Genomic DNA, 18,093 nt, shown 5'->3' on the forward strand with positions numbered 1-18,093 from the left:
CTTACAGGTTTATTCAAACTTTGTGACACAAATTAATTTTAGTAATAATTTAAGTTACATGTCCTCATGCAATCATCCAATCATCTCATCAACAGAGGTTCGCCATTAACATCTGGGGAGGCATTGTTGGTGATTCCTTGTTGGGACCCTACCTTCTTCCGAATAGGCTTACTGGACAGAAATACACCAATGTCTTGCGTACCGTACTGCATTGCCTGATTACTTGGAAGACATACCACTTGCATCACGTCGACAAATGTTTTTCATGCATGATGGTGCTCCAGCACATTTCCGTCTGCTGCCCGCAGGTACCTGAATACCTATTTTCCTGAACGCTGGATAGGTAGAGGAGGACCGATTGCTTGGCCACCACCATGCTCTCCTGACTTGAACCCCCTGGACTTTTACCTGTGGGGACACGTTAAGTCTCTTGTGTATGCGACTCCTGTTCCTCATGAAGTAACTTTATGTGAGCGCATTGTGACAACCTCTCAGGCAGTACGCGACACACCAGGCATTTTTGATCACGTGCGTAACTTCATAGACGACGACGAGCTGAGGCTTGAATTCAAGCTGAAAGTCGTCACTTTGAACATTTCCTCTGATACATGCTCAGAGTGGTTCAGCTGCCGTTACAGACGTAAGGTGTAAATGTACAAAAGTTTGAATAATTCTGTAAATATACGTCTCCGGACCCATGTTGTAATAAAGGTTTTTTCTTCTCTCTGCGCCAGGAATCCATTCCTAAATTTTTGCCGTCGAGTTTTGGTACACCTGTATAACAAAAAGTCCATCTCTCGAAATGCAAAAATGAGATATTATCAAACTGTAATTAGACCTGAAGCATTATATTCAGCAGAATGTTTAACACGTCGTTATGTAGACCAAGGATATCTAGGAAATGTTACTGTAATATTTGTCCCAAATGGGGGATAATAATTGCTTTTACTCAAATAAAGTGTAAAATCTGCGGTAAAGAAAGATTATCCGAAAAATTCCTGGTCCTAACCTCAAAGATTGTGTTTGCAGACTACTACTACGAAACGTTTTCATTCCTCCCCTGAAGGGGCGAGGCGGGCCTCTTAGATGGTTACGCAGTCTCTCAGGCCGGGAGATGTGTTACGGCGAAGGAGATGTGCGGAGAAGGTGAGGGGGTTGGCGGCGTGACCTACACTACGAACTGTCCCGGCATTCGCCTTAGTGCAGGAGAATGGGAAACCACGGAAAACCATTCTCAGGACAGCCGACGGTTGGGGCCAGCCGTGAAGTCCAGCCCTGTGTCCCTGACCCGTCTCTCGAATGCAGAGGCGTAGAGCCACGGTGGAGTCGTGGCCACCTCTCCTCTGCTCGGTTGGCCGGTCAGAGTACAGAGCTGTTGGACCACGAACAAGCCGTGGCCTCTTAAGGGACGAAACCCAAGGGCCGAAACCCACTCTTTTGCAGATTTCGGAGCAACTTAGAAATATGCACCCACACCGAAAAGATATCAAGCGTAACGCGGAAAAGAAGGGTAACGTTTTACACTCACCTCTTCAGATTGCCGGCTGAAAGAATCTGTAAACGTTTGTTATCCTACTTCAGAAGTCTACAAACCGATTCCTTCTTGGTTGGTGGAGATCGATAAGGATCTTTTAAAGTATGGAATCATAGAAACAGACATTCAACTCCGAGCACCACTCAAATACAAACTTAGACAGGTTCGCCAAGAAGTAGTCCCGACTCGACTGAAGCATGTTCATTGATGCATGGGAAAGAGCACACTCCGAAAGGATGAAAACCTGGTGGGCCCGCAAGAAGACAAACAGTTGAGATCTCGTGGCCCTTAGTGGCCCTAACGAAGAAGAAGGTAGAATACAGTCGAGACTGACTCTTGGACATCTTATGAATCATGACTCTCCTAGTTGTTCTATTCCTTTCATCTTCCGGAAATGATATACAGACATTTTGATGTCTGCTTCGATAGTTTCTAGCCGACGAATTCTTGAGCGGCATAGAATTCGTTCATCACTACCTGTTCTAAGCATCATCGATTCTTCAATAGAACCAGCGCATGCTATTTTCACCGAACTAATGAGAGACACTGGTAATTTTTCTTTCTAGCCATTTATTCGGTCTGTTACGGTCTTGAATGCGCTGGAGCTTCCTCCAACATTGTTGGTGGTGATGGGGGTGGTTTTTTTTGCGGATGATGTTATTCTGTATAGAGTAATAAACGAGTTACAAGATTGTGAGCAACTGAAAAATGACCTTGATAATGTTGTGAGATGGACAGTACGCAATGGTATGATGATAAACGGGGTTAAAAGTCTGGTTGTGAGTTTTACAAATACGAAAAGTCCTCTCAGTTTTAATTACTGCGTTGGTGGGTTGAAAGTTCCTTATGGGTATCATTGTAAGTACCTAGGTCTTAATATAAGGAAAGATCTTCATTGGGGTAATTACATAAATGGGATTGTAAATAAAGGATACAAATCTCTGCACACGGTTATGAGTAGAACCCGGAAGTTTGTGACATGTCTTATTTTTTCTTTAAATGATTTCCATGGAAAATACAAGTTAAGCACGTTTTTATCTACGGTGACTAAAACTGTGCATTTACACGGGTCATACAAAGTCATATTTTGGCTTTTTTAACGTTTTTTTGTCACTTTCCGGTAACTTTTCATATCATGGTCATATTTCCCCGTGAATTTTCGTATTTTTGTCATGTTTTTATCTTTTGTGCCGGCCCCGTGGTGTAGGGGTAGCGTGCCTGCCTCTGACCCGGGGGCCACGGGTTCGATTCCAGGCCAGGTCAGGGATTTTTACTTGGACCTGAGGGCTGGTTCGAGGTCTACTCAGCCTACGTTATTAGAATCGAGGAGCTATCTGACGGTAAGATAGCGGCCCCGGTCTAGAAAGCCAAGAATAACGGCCGAGAGGATTCGTCGTGCTGACCACACGACACCTCGTAATCTGCAGGCCTTCAGGCTGAGCAGCGATCGCTTGGTAGGCCAAGGCCCAGCAAGGGCTACAGTGCCATGGGGTTTTGTTTGGTTTTCATCTTTTTTCTCCCATTTTCGCATACCTGCTTACAGTCGTCTCAGAGACGGATTTTTCACATCTCCAAATTTTTGTCCGTAATCTTTTCAACTATCTTTCTTAGAAATAAGCCGGCCCCGTGGTGTAGGGGTAGCGTGCCTGCCTCTTACCCGGAGGCCCCGGGTTCGATTCCCGGCCAGGTCAGGGATTTTTACTTGGACCTGAGGGCTGGTTCGAGGTCTACTCAGCCTACGTGATTAGAATTGAGGAGCTATCTGACGGTAAGATCGCGGCCCCTGTCTAGAAAGCCAAGAATAACGGCCGAGGGGATTCGTCGTGCTGACCACACGACACCTCGTAATCTGCAGGCCTTCAGGCTGAGCAGCGATCGCTTGGTAGGCCAAGGCCCAGCAAGGGCTATAGTGCCATGGGGTTTTGTTTGGTTTTCATCTTTTTTCTCCCATTTTCGCATACCTGCTTACAGTCGTCTCAGAGACGGATTTTTCACATCTCCAAATTTTTGTCCGTAATCTTTTCAACTATCTTTCTTAGAAATAAGCCGGCCCCGTGGTGTAGGGGTAGCGTGCCTGCCTCTTACCCGGAGGCCCCGGGTTCGATTCCCGGCCAGGTCAGGGATTTTTACTTGGACCTGAGGGCTGGTTCGAGGTCTACTCAGCCTACGTTATTAGAATCGAGGAGCTATCTGACGGTAAGATAGCGGCCCCGGTCTAGAAAGCCAAGAATAACGGCCGAGAGGATTCGTCGTGCTGACCACACGACACCTCGTAATCTGCAGGCCTTCAGGCTGAGCAGCGATCGCTTGGTAGGCCAAGGCCCAGCAAGGTCTATAGTGCCATGGGGTTTTGTTTGGTTTTCATCTTTTTTCTCCCATTTTCGCATACCTGCTTACAGTCGTCTCAGAGACGGATTTTTCACATCTCCAAATTTTTGTCCGTAATCTTTTCAACTATCTTTCTTAGAAATAAGCCGGCCCCGTGGTGTAGGGGTAGCGTGCCTGCCTCTTACCCGGAGGCCCCGGGTTCGATTCCCGGCCAGGTCAGGGATTTTTACCTGGACCTGAGGGCTGGTTCGAGGTCCACGTGATTAGAATTGAGGAGCTATCTGACGGTGAGATAGCGGCCCCGGTCTAGAAAGCCAAGAATAACGGCCGAGAGGATTCGTCGTGTTGACCACACGACACCTCGTAATCTGCAGGCCTTCGGGCTGAGCAGCGGTCGCTTGGTAGGCCAAGGCCCTCCAAGGGCTGTTGTGCCATGGGGTTTCGTTTTGGTTTGGTTCTTAGAAATATATATTTATGCGAATTCGGAGGGCAAGCCTTATAGAAAGAGACAGATGAGTAGAAAGCGACAGATGCAGAGGAAGCATAAGGACAGTTGAGGATGGCTATTGTCAGGTTTTGTGCCAAGGTCAACCGCTTCTGTAAATAACTTTAGCAGGTAGAATTGTCTTCACGGGGGTGCCTTCTCGTTAGAAGGGGGTGATAGAAATGTACAGTGGGCTCTGTTACTGGACAGATTTCGCTGTATGCGTGTTTAATCGCGAATACTTTCAGTTCATTATGTCAAAAACTAACGGTTCGATACGTGTAAAATTACAAGTAAGCCGGCACTGTTCCGTTCTGAAAGCTGTGCGAAACTAAAATATAAGCTAAAAAGCAGGTTAATATTGAACAACACCGCAGTACAGCAAAACATAAAAACAATTTTGCTCGAAATGTTACATCACAGAACCGTCAACAGCTCCTGTTCCATATAATTTCGTCACCGTTTATGACAAGCAAAACTTCATATTTTAACAGGGATTTATGTACAGTGATGATGTCTGGTGATATACCACTGGAGAAAGTTAATCATCAGAACGTCAGCGATGTTTTGAAGAAATACACTAATCAGCACATTTCAAATGCAACAACACTTCGCAAGAACTACGTGACTACCTGTTACGAAGATGTTTTAAAAAGAATACGATCCTGCGTCGCTGATAACAAGATCTGGATTTCTATGGATGAAACCACCGACGCTGAAGGGAGTTACGTGGCAAACGTTGTTGTTGATGTTCTATGGGGAGACCGAGCAGGAGATGAATTTCCCATTCTTGTGAAACACTGGACAGAGCTAACCACTCAACAATTGCTGTAACCTTCGATAATGCAATTAATCTGTTGTGCCTGAACTGAAGGAGTGAAGAGAGAAAATGTTCTACTTCTTAGAGGTGTGACAAACGGTTATTTTTATGTAACTGTCACATCGGTCACTGCTACAATAAATTAACCGTGAAAAGTAACAGTTAAAAATAACGTCCCGCGTTACACACCTTTTATTGGTCACAGCCTGTTCACGGCTTCAAGCTTGTCTTGTTGCAGCTGTGTTGCGAAGTCCCGTTCATTCACTCGCACATGCGCGCACGCATCACTACACTGTTGAAAGTCAGTGCCTATTCTATCCTCTTTGGTCAGTGCAGCAAAACACACGTTCCTATTTGCTATGAAGTTAGCGAGAGGCAGGCAACGGATGAAATGACAAGACATCATAGCGCCTTTGCTGAAATCTAGAGGAGTGAGTTTGACAATGCCCCGATCAAGGATAGAAGAGAAGAAAACATGAAGATCTGTCTGCCAAACCTTGACACAAACCGGTACAAGAGGACCGATTAAGTAAAATGAAGTAATGTTATGTTATCTATAATATCAACATTGAAAGTTTATTATACCAATTTATTTATGGTACAAGAAAAATGATATGGGTGAAACTTATACTAATATTACAACGCAGGTAGCGATGCGCAATGTTTGAGTCAACGAATACCCCTGAGCAGTTGAACATGTCATAACAGTTTACACTTTACTTAGCAGATGACAGCAGCAACTTAAACAAATACACTATAGAGTATATTATTATACACAATAGTGTACGGTATTTGACTTAAAGCGATCTCCTACGAAAGCGCTCTCACTTGGAAGACATGCGTACTATCTGAACTCTGAAGGCCACATTCTGTGTCTGTAAGCTGCTACTGCAGCCACTATTCCATAGGTCCCGGGGGACCAGTGGTGGTTATAGCCCTTCGACCGTTATTTCAGGCCTTGAGTGCTATTTCATAAGTCAGAAGATGTTGGTGACATAACGGGTTGAATGAGGTGTGGATTATTGTAAGGGATCGAACTGGCCAGGATATGGCCTGGGCCCCAGGTGGGGCGGGGGGGGTGCCCTTAATAGGGCAGTGGTTGGAGGGAGTCGTTGGAACTCTAATACTAGAGGCCAACGGAGAGGGTGGGGCAACATCAGGTGGATGGTCACCCATCCAATAAGTGACCATTCCCAGTGTTGCTTCATAACTGATTGTGAAGAGTGAGCATAATTATAGGAGGAACGTTAGGGAAGTCCGAAAGAGTGCAGGCGGGGCAGGGGGTAAGATGAGGAGTTAACACATTGGACAGTCCCCACTTCCCAGTTAGTGTTCTATTGTCGTTACTCGGTAACATGTTATTTTTTTGTCCTAGTTACATTTGTAACAGTGACAGGCATGTAACTGTTACAAAGTAACTGATCCCTTATTTTTCAGCAATCTCTACTACTTCTAGTCACTGATGCAGCTCCCTGTATGGTAAAAGCTGGCAAAGGTCTGCAATTTCTCTACCCTAAAATGATACATGTAACATGCATTTGCACATGCACTAAATAGAGTTGCGGAAGAAATTCGTGGAAAATTTCCTGATGTGGATAAGTCCATTTCATTAGTGTAAAAGATTTTCATCAAAGCTCCACTACGAGAGCAGAAATTCAAGGAAATTGTTTCTTCTGTGCCATTGCCTCCCCAACCCATCCTCACACTTTGGGGAACGTGGCTTCACGCCGCAGACTACTACTGTACCAATTACAATCCTATCGAAGATGTTGTAAATGCATTGAACGAAGGCGAAGCTTCCTCCATCAAAACTGCAAAGACGCTGTTTTCAAGTACCACCATGACCGGAGATCTTGTGATGTTTGGGACATCACTGCATGTTTTCAATTATTGAACTATATAATTAATTGATAAGATGTATATATTTAATCACTGATAGGTCATTTTTAAATTAATATGTATATATATAGCGTTTTTATCATCCATTTCAATCATCATTTCATTTCTTTGTATCGCGGCTATAACGTATTCTGAACGAACAAATAATTGGGTAAAGTATTTCAACATCATTCATATTAATAACTTGCAGTAAATTTTCCAATAGCCGTTGTGAGGTGACCAGAGTCAGCAGGCTAATTTCAGCCCATTTCCAGGAAAAAGTACGCCATCTAGGTTACGAGAGACCTTACCCTCTCTACCTAATGAAGAGACAGTTGATACATGATAAACGCCCACTTTTCGAACTTCGCTACCTGACGCTTTATTTCAGCGGGAAAGTTCAGCCTATGTGAATGAACGTAATGAAGCAACGTGATGGATTCACAGCAATACATAGGAGAAGGGATGAGACCTCGAATCTTACTGGACCATGTGATATGGCTGATGGAAGGAGACTTTTGAACCGATATACTTCGAAGACAAGAACTGGAGAGGACATTCTTATTCTTACTCGTGAGCAAATTGTCACTCGTATTCGGACATTCTTATGCTCACTCTTGGAAGACACTCTTACTACGATTCTAAGTCTGCACATCGGAGAAGATTTTTAACTTAGTTCACTTCGCATCTGAGTATATACTACTCAAAAGTTACTCTCATGGGGACTTATTATCTCAATAACGAGAGGTAGTCAACGGGAGACCGGTTTGACTAGTATAGGGGAGGAGAGCTTTTATTATGAGTTTAGCTACGCTACTGTTCCATAATACGGAAGAATACAAGTGTATTCTCTCCATGAACGTAACCCATGGTGGTTTTGCTCTTAAAAGTAGGACTCATTACGACTTTATATAAGGAGTAAAGTAGGAAGTGTTAAAGGCAGGAAAAGCATAAGTAGGACTGGAATCCAACAACAGATGAGGCAGCCGGTACGAGAGATCCACCCATCATCAGCTTCAAGACAATAGAGTCTACATTTGGTGAGCTTATGGCATAAGTTACTGCAAGTCTTCGCGCAACAGTTCATTTTCTTAGAGTTAATTTCATTCAATTTTTCTTTTGCTTCCGTAAGTTCAGATTTCGTTAATACGCCGTTACGTCACGTTTTTCATCCTAATAAATAGCTGTTTTAATTTGTATGTTCTGAAATTATTATTAATGATCCTTAAATTCCAAGCTAGTGTACTTAATGATATGTTCCGTCACCCTACCCCTGGGAGTTTTTTGAGTCTCATTACGTATTATTATTATTATTATTATTATTATTATTATTATTATTATTATTATTATTAATTATCAACTTTCGTTTTCAAGCCATAAGCTTGAAGGCTGGCGCCCATGGGATATTGTTTATGGAGAAACTATGAGATATCATTTATTTATTTTAATATTAAAGTGACCCGCCACGTTATAATTTTGTCTAACATCTGTGGGCCAAGTGGGTACGTCACAATCTCGCTTATATCAATTCAGATTTCAGTATAATATCAATAACAATCATACAATTAGAAGAAACTGGTGTTCAAATATGTGATGCCCTTCAACTGGTGAAAAATGTTGAAAGTGAGTTAAAGGCTGTGCGTGGTGTTGGTGAGTGTGTAAATGTAAAACTACAGTGTGTGCTGGGTCGGAATTAAGTGTACTCTACTCTCTCTAACATCGGCGACATTTTGAGCAGCATTCCATGAAGGTGAGCCTCAATAGAATTGACTTATTTCAAATATGCCCCAATAACATCCTGCGATGCTGAGTGGTCTTTTCCCCGTTAAAAGTCAATGTTGCGGAAAATAGAAGATCGTTCCTATTTGAAAACTTTAAAATGTATGTAATTTGCTGTTGTAATTCTTTCTGATCGCCCATCAAAATGTGACATTTATTTCATTCTGTGCAGAGTCGAGAGTTACCCCTGGATTGAGTAATTAAGTAAATTTCGAAATATAATAATAAAAATTTATATTATAACTTATTATTATTACATGTGCTAGATTTTAAGAGTAAATTTTCAATATAATTTTAATTTAAACAGCGACAAGATTTTGAAAATATCGAAAACTCGACCAAAATATTTTAAAGTCATATTTGTCATATCTTATACATTTTTAGGTCATAAACATCCAGGCCCTAGTTATGCTATTTGTTTTACGTCGCACCAACACAGATACGTCTCATGGCGACAGTGATATGGGAAAGGCCTAGGAGTGGGAAGGAAGCGGGCGTGGCCTTAATTAAGGTACAGCCCCAGCATTTACCTGGTGTGAAAATGGGAAACCACGGAAAACCATCTTCAGGGCTGCCAACAGTGGGATTCGAACCCACTGTCTCCCGATTACTGGATACTGGCCGCAATTAAGCGACTGCAGCTATCGAGCTCGGTGTCCTAGTTATGAGGGTGTTTAGGGGTTGTAGTGAGGATGTAAAGGAGAGGGCATATCACTCTCTGGTAAGACCCCAACTAGAGTATGGTTCCAGTGTATGGGACCACCACCAGGATTACTTGATTCGAGAACTGGAAAAAATCCAAAGAAAAGCAGATCGATTTGTACTGGGTGATTTTCGACAAAAGAGTAGCGTTACAAAAATGCTGCAAAGTTTGGGCTGGGAAGATTTGGGAAAAAGGAGACGAGCTGCTCGACTAAGCGGTATGTTCCGAGCTGTCAGTGGAGAGATGGCGTGGAATGACACTAGTCGACGAATACCTTTTTTTTTAGTGGTGTCTTTAAAATTAGGAAAGGTCGCAGTATGGAGATAAAGTTGGAATTCAAGAGGACAAACTTGGGCAAATATTCGTTTATAGGAAGGGGAGTTAGGGATTGGAATAACTTACCAAGGGAGATGTTCAATAAATTTCCAATTTCTTTGCAATAATTTAAGAAAAGTGTAGGAAAACAACAACAACAATAATAATGTTATTTGCTTTGCGTCCCACTAACTACTCTTTTACGGTTTTCGGAGACGCCGAGGTGCCGGAATTTAGTCCCGCAGGAGTTCTTTTACGTGCCAGTAAATCTACCGACACGAGGCTGACGTATTTGAGCACCTTCAAATACCATCGGACTGAGCCAGGATCGAACCTACCAAGTTGGGGTCAGAAGGCCAGCGCCTCAACTGTCTGAGCCACTCAGCCCGGCAGGAAAATAACAGATAGGGAATCTACCACCTGGGCGACTGCCCTAAATGCAGATCAGTAGTGATTGATTGACTGATTAATGTTTTAAGAGGAAGTGAAAATCCTCTATTAACAGGTCGCCTACGGGAGTCACATCAAAGACCTGTACCAGGCCTCACTGGAATGTTATTATTATTATTATTATTATTATTATTATTATTATTATTATTATTATTATTATTATTATTATTATTATTATTAACACTAATCAGAGGGGGGAACAGTGGAGGGGGTCTGACACTTTGATAAATGAAGATATCGGCTAAGAGGAACGAAGGATGCGAAAATGACAGACTCCCTAGGCCTCGGATGCTCTAATACCGTCTGAGTCGGAAAAGAACAAGAATTGACGAAGGGAGGTCGGATAGGATAGATGAAAGTGAAGAGCCTAGCGCAAGTAAGTGGAAGCAATGCCAGGACTTGGCTAAGAGCCCCGTGGTCGCCATCCCGCATTCCTAAGTTAAGAACACCTGGGCCCCTTTTAGTCGCCTCTTACGAAAGGGGTCCTCCAACATCGGACTCGTGGCCACGATCGTTAAGGCGTCAAGTCGGTTATGTAGACCAAAGGTATCCACGAATTTTCACTGTAATATTTGTCCCAAACGGAACATAATAATTGCTTTTACACCAATAAAGTGAAAAATCCGCGGTAAATTAGGAAATGCCGTCGTTACTAGAGAAATATGTATACGTAGTCTACTTATGCGCTTTATGTTGTATTCCGCTGCTCGTGCTGTCTTTTGTTTCTTTCTTGAGGTCCAGGGCTTGCACCGACAAATGGGAGTGCGATTCTGTGAATTGTCATTATCTTTGTCCATATGACTAGCGCGGGCAGTTCAAACAGCAAAATAGCATGATCCCTGGACCAATACATATATTACTTGTTTTTGAAAGGAAAATAGCATGATCCCTGGACCAATAAATATATCATTTAATGAATGAGTTAGGGCACAAAACGAATGAGCAACATGAAGAAAATGACACCTAATTAATTCAAACAACTTCAGTGAGCAAAGACATCGCACACGAAAGTGTTAAGAAAAACAAAACAGATACAGAAGCGCTGCGACGTAGCAGAAAATAAAGTATGTAAACATATTCAATCAATCAATCAATCAATCAATCAATCAATCAATCAATCAATCAATCAATCAATCAATCAATCAATCAATCAATCAATCAATCAATCGATCAATCAATCAATCAATCAATCAATCAATCAATCAATCAATCAATAAATATTGATCCGCATTTAGGGCAGTCGCCCAGGTGGCAGATTCCCTATTTGTTGTTTTCCTAGCCTTTTCCTAAATGATTTCAAAGAAATTGGAAATTGTTTGAACATCTCCCTTGGCAAGTTATTCCAATCCCTAACTCCCCTTCCTATAAATGAATATTTGCCCAAGTTTGTCCTCTTGAATTCCAACTTTATCTTCATATTGTGATCTTTCCTACTTTTATAAACGCCACTCTAACTTATTCGTCTACTAATGTCATTCCACGCCATCTCTCCGCTGACAGCTCGGAACATACCACTTAGACGAGCAGCTCTCCTTCTTTCTCTCAATTCTTTCCAGCCCAAACATTGCAACATTTTTGTAACGATACTCTTTTGTCGGAAATCACCCAGAACAAATCGAGCTGCTTTTCTTTGGATTTTTTCCAGTTCTTGAATCAGGTAATCCTGGTGAGGGTCCCACACACTGGAACCATACTCTAGTTGAGGTTTTACCAGAGACTTATATGCCCTCTCCTTTACATCCTTACTACAACCCCTAAACACCCTCATAACCATGTGCAGAGATCTGTACCCTTTATTTACAATCCCATTTGTGTGATTACCGCAATGAAGATCTTTCCTTATATTAACACCTAGATACTAGATACTTATAATGATCGCCAAAAGGAACTTTCACCCCATCAACGCAGTAATTAAAACTGAGAGGACTTTTCCTATTTGTGAAACTCACAACCTGACTTTTAACCCCGTTTATCAACATACCATTGCCTGCTGTCCATCTCACAATATTTTCGAGGTCACGTTGCAGTTACTCACAATCTTGTAACTTACTATATTATTCCCTGCAAGTAAAATATCTCGTACTATTTCTTAATTTACCGCAGATTTTACACTTTATTTCAGTAAAATGAATTATTATATTCCATTTGGGACAAATATTACAGTGACATTTCGTAGATAGCTATGCGCTACAGAACCCTTACAAACAACACACGTCAAGCTGACTGGCTTGTAATTATCCGCTTTATGTTTGTTACCCATTCCCTTTTATACTGCGACTAATGCAACTCTCCATGCCTTTGGTATAGCTCCTTCATGCAAACTGTAATCAAATAAGTATTTCAGATACGGCATTATATCCCAACCCATAGCTTTTAATATATCCCCTATATCAAGAAAGGTGCCGGAGTAAACTGGATGCAGGCCGCCCAGGAAAGAACGACTGGGGAAGACTGAAGGAGGCCTATTTCCAGGACTGGATGCCGCAGGCTGAAGAAGAAGAAGAACCCAGTACTGAACCGAAACATAAACGCATTCTGTATCAAAAACATGTTATCTTGTTCACAAAAGCTAGAAATCCGTTCAATTTAACGTACATTTGTAAAAGGGGGATCAGGTAGAAGTATGATGCATCATAGTGACAGCATAAGGGTTAAACCATTGCCTTCTCTTCTGATGTTTCAGAGAACGGAAAGGAGGCCACAGGGAGAGTTGAGAGTGTGTTTGTCGAGACGCAGGAAGTGCTTCACATCAAAGTAAGCGTTCAAGAATTCCATCGTCTGCACCAGCCACCGGAATATCCTTGTAACACAAACTACTCGTACAGTGTGTCTTTGGTGAGTTTGTTGTAATGAAAAACCCTTTTATTTCAGTTTGGACTTGGTAAATTTATAACTGTGAGATCCTTCAGCCTGTAAACTAAAATAATTAAATAAATAAATTGGCATATTTATTCACTTTTCCCCGTTATTTTGGTATGATACATTTTTGAGAACGTAAATGTATTGTGCATCCGACCGACCAACCGAGCAGGGTGAGCTTCGGCTTACTGGTGGCTACGGCTCTACCGTGGCTCTACAGCTCTGCATTCTGACCGAGCGGAGTAGACTAAGGCTTACTGGTGGCTATGGCTCTACTGTGACTCTACAGCTCTGCATTACAACCGAGCAGAGTAGGCCTCGGCTTACTGGTGGCTATGGCTCTACTGTGACTCTACAGCTCTGCATTACAACCGAGCAGAGTAGGCCTCGGCTTACTGGTGGCTATGGCTCTACCGTGGCTCTACAGCTCTGCATTACAACCGAGCAGAGTAGGCCTCGGCTTACTGGTGGCTATGGCTCTACCGTGGCTCTACAGCTCTGCATTCTGGCCGAGCAGTGTAGGCCTCGGTTTACTGGTGGCTATGGCTCTACCGTGGCTCTACAGCTCTGCATTCTGGCCGAGCAGTGTAGACCTCGGCTTACTGGTGGCTATAGCTCTACCGTGGCTCTACAGCTCTGCATTCTGACCGAGCGGAGTAGACTAAGGCTTACTGGTGGCTATGGCTCTACTGTGACTCTACAGCTCTGCATTACAACCGAGCAGAGTAGGCCTCGGCTTACTGGTGGCTATGGCTCTACCGTGGCTCTACAGCTCTGCATTCTGGCCGAGCAGTGTAGACCTCGGCTTACTGGTGGCTACGGCTCTACCGTGGCTCTACAGCTCTGCATTCTGACCGAGCGGAGTAGACTAAGGCTTACTGGTGGCTATGGCTCTACTGTGACTCTACAGCTCTGCATTACAACCGAGCAGAGTAGGCCTCGGCTTACTGGTGGCTATGGCTCTACTGTGACTCTACAGCTCTGCATTACAACCGAGCAGAGTAGGCCTCGGCTTACTGGTGGCTATGGCTCTACCGTGGCTCTACAGCTCTGCATTACAACCGAGCAGAGTAGGCCTCGGCTTACTGGTGGCTATGGCTCTACCGTGGCTCTACAGCTCTGCATTCTGGCCGAGCAGTGTAGGCCTCGGTTTACTGGTGGCTATGGCTCTACCGTGGCTCTACAGCTCTGCATTCTGGCCGAGCAGTGTAGACCTCGGCTTACTGGTGGCTATAGCTCTACCGTGGCTCTACAGCTCTGCATTCTGACCGAGTGGAATAGGCCTCGGCTTACGGGTGGCTACGGCTCTACCGTGCATCTACAGCTCTGCATTACAACCGAGCAGGGTAGGACTCGGCTTACTGGTGGCTACGGCTCTACCGTGGCTCTACAGCTCTGCATTCTGGCCGAGCAGTGTAGGCCTCGGCTTACTGGTAGCTATGGCTCTACCGTGGCTCTACAGCTCTGCATTACAACCGAGCAGAGTAGGCCTCGGCTTACTGGTGGCTACGGCTCTACCGTGGCTCTACAGCTCTGCATTCTGACCGACCAACCGAGCAGTAGGCTACAGCTCTACCGTGGCTCTGCATTCTGACCGACCAACCGAGCAGAGTAGGCTTCCGTTTACCGGTGGTTACGGTTCTACCGTGGCTCTACAGATCTGCGTTGGGGAGACGGAGAGGGGTCGGTCCCCACCGTCGGCTGTTCTGGGAATAGTTTTCCGTTGTTTTCCATTCTCATACACTAAGGCGAATGCCGGAACAGTTCCCAGTATAGGCCATGGCTGGCAACCCGCTCACCTTCTCCGCTCCAAACCTCCCTGGCCTTGGAGAAGATGTAACCTCGTAAGAGGCCCGCCGTACCCCTTCAGGGAATGGAATAAAAACATTTTATAGTAGTAGTAATTACGTTAGGCTAGGATGGTGGCGATTACTGTTTTAAAAGGAAGTACAATTACTAACATTAATCGGAATGGAAAACTGGAAGGAGTCCAACACTTCGACAAATGAAGGTATCGACCGTGATCAAGGAAGGTTAGCCTATATGTGATAGATGAAAGTGAGGAGCCTGGTACAATTAATTGGAAACAATGCCACGGCTCAGCTAAGGGCCCTATAGTCGACAGCCCATTCTCCCAAGTTAAGTCCCTGGGGCCCCCTTTAGTCCCCTCATACGACTGGCAAGGGATACCATGGGTGTTATTATGTCGCCCCTTCATACAGGGGGGGATATTCAGTTATGATTATTTGTAATTTTGTAATGTATAACAAGGATCTCTGATGTTACCGGAATTTTTAAAATCCTGTTGAATAAGTTCAATTAAATTTCAATTAAATTACTCTTAATATCTAATGGCTGTAGCAGATATGATGTGGTATGTAGTGATAATGATGTAGTTTGTACCACGTCTTACTTTTTATGCAGCCCATGTAAATGTATTGGTTTGCTTTCCATAAGAACTTCATATTATTGTCATGCTTTCTCATTGCAGTGCCAGGAATCATGTCACTGGAACAGTATGGTGAGGACAATCGGCTGCTCTGCTCCGTACCTACGAGGAATCGACATGCCTCATTGTAATGACAGTGAGTCCCACAAAGCCCTGATGACAGCCTATCTCACGTACGTACAGTAGTAGTAACATTCAGTGATGAGAAACAAGTACAAAATTTAGGGGCTGTAGTGAGGATGTAAAGGAGAGAGCATATAAGTCTTTGGTAAGACCCCAACTAGAGTATGGTTCCAGTGAATGGGACCCTCACCAGGATTACCAGGTGTATGCATAAGTCTTTTCCGGTTTCACTCTTAACAGATGGCGCCAGCGGAGAGTACGCAGCGTATGAATTTGACACATACACTGACTGACAGAGCAAATGCAACACCAAGAAGGAGTGGTCAGAACTTTATGCCAATTGCAGGGTAGACTGACGTCACTGAGGTATGCTCATGATGTGAAATGCGCCGCTGTGCTGCGCACGTAGCGAACGATAAATGGGACACGGCGTTGGCGAATGGCCCACTTCGTACCGTGATTTCTCAGCCGACAGTCATTGTAGAACGTGTTGTCGTGTGCCACAGGACACGTGTATAGCTAAGAATGCCAGGCCGCCGTCAACGGAGGCATTTCCAGCAGACAGACGACTTTACGAGGGGTATGGTGATCGGGCTGAGAAGGGCAGGTTGGTCGCTTCGTCAAATCGCAGCCGATACCCATAGGGATGTGTCCACGGTGCAGCGCCTGTGGCGAAGATGGTTGGCGCAGGGACATGTGGCACGTGCGAGGGGTCCAGGCGCAGCCCGAGTGACGTCAGCACGCGAGGATCGGCGCATCCGCCGCCAAGCGGTGGCAGCCCCGCACGCCACGTCAACCGCCATTCTTCAGCATGTGCAAGACACCCTGGCTGTTCCAATATCGACCAGAACAATTTCCCGTCGATTGGTTGAAGGAGGCCTGCACTCCCGGCGTCCGCTCAGAAGACTACCATTGACTCCACAGCATAGACGTGCACGCCTGGCATGGTGCCGGGCTAGAGCGACTTGGATGAGGGAATGGCGGAACGTCGTGTTCTCCGATGAGTCACGCTTCTGTTCTGTCAGTGATAGTCACCGCAGACGAGTGTGGCGTCGGCGTGGAGAAAGGTCAAATCCGGCAGTAACTGTGGAGTGCCCTACCGCTAGACAACGCGGCATCATGGTTTGGGGCGCTATTGCGTATGATTCCACGTCACCTCTAGTGCGTATTCAAGGCACGTTAAATGCCCACCGCTACGTGCAGCATGTGCTGCGGCCGGTGGCACTCCCGTACCTTCAGGGGCTGCCCAATGCTCTGTTTCAGCAGGATAATGCCCGCCCACACACTGCTCGCATCTCCCAACAGGCTCTACGAGGTGTACAGATGCTTCCGTGGCCAGCGTACTCTCCGGATCTCTCACCAATCGAACACGTGTGGGATCTCATTGGACGCCGTTTGCAAACTCTGCCCCAGCCTCGTACGGACGACCAACTGTGGCAAATGGTTGACAGAGAATGGAGAACCATCCCTCAGGACACCATCCGCACTCTTATTGATTCTGTACCTCGACGTGTTTCTGCGTGCATCGCCGCTCGCGGTGGTCCTACATCCTACTGAGTCGATGCCGTGCGCATTGTGTAACCTGCATATCGGTTTGAAATAAACATAAATTATTCGTCCGTGCCGTCTCTGTTTTTTCACCAACTTTCATCCCTTTCGAACCACTCCTTCTTGGTGTTGCATTTGCTCTGTCAGTCAGTGTATGTCAGTTTGTTCAGCGGACATTAACCTACCAACACACACAAGTTGAGTACGCCAAACACTAACGTCTATGATGAATCGTTCAGTGATCGTGTCGACATTTGTGCCTGAAAAAGAACATTTGCGGCACGCATTGCTTTTCTTATTTAATCAAAATAAAAAGGCTGTGGGAAGTCACCGTTTGCTGTTAGAAACATATGGTGAACACGCACCATTGATTAGAACATGGTTTCGACAATTTAAACGTGGTGATTTCAATGTGAAAGACCACAAAACTGCGAAGACTCTTGAAGTCCGGCGAAACAGTTAGTGCAGAACGCTATCGCCAACAAATGATTAATTTAAATCACGCATTGATCGAAAGACGGCCGGGATGGGCCAGAAGACGTGCCAAAGTGATTTTGTTACACGACAATGCGCCATTACACAGCGAAACCGGTTAAAGACACCTTGTAATCGCTTGGATGGGACATCCTTTCGCACCGGCCATACTGTCCCGACCTGGTGCCATCTATAGTATGCGCACTTTTTAGTGATAGATTTTTGTACTCGTTGGAGAAGTAAGAAGGGTTCCGTTAATACTGCTAACTGAATGGAAATGAAATCTGAATTGAATCGATAATATGATCGATCGATATGAATTTTATAAACCTTTATTATTTTAAGCAAA

The 18,093-nt window shown here is 44.5% G+C and overlaps 1 protein-coding gene across 1 annotated transcript in view; it reads left to right on the forward strand.

The window, feature by feature from the left end:
- ppk17 (pickpocket 17) overlaps positions 1–18,093 on the forward strand; it is an 81,716-nt gene that overhangs the window by 53,728 nt on the left and 9,895 nt on the right. Inside the window, exons 5-6 of the mRNA XM_068229464.1 lie at positions 12,975–13,126; positions 15,642–15,772. Of these exons, the coding sequence (XP_068085565.1) occupies positions 12,975–13,126; positions 15,642–15,772 (283 nt within the window). The remainder of the gene's footprint in view (positions 1–12,974; positions 13,127–15,641; positions 15,773–18,093) is intronic.

This window comes from Anabrus simplex, chromosome 10 (genome assembly GCF_040414725.1).
Source record: "Anabrus simplex isolate iqAnaSimp1 chromosome 10, ASM4041472v1, whole genome shotgun sequence".
Taxonomy (NCBI): Eukaryota; Metazoa; Arthropoda; class Insecta; order Orthoptera; family Tettigoniidae; genus Anabrus; species Anabrus simplex.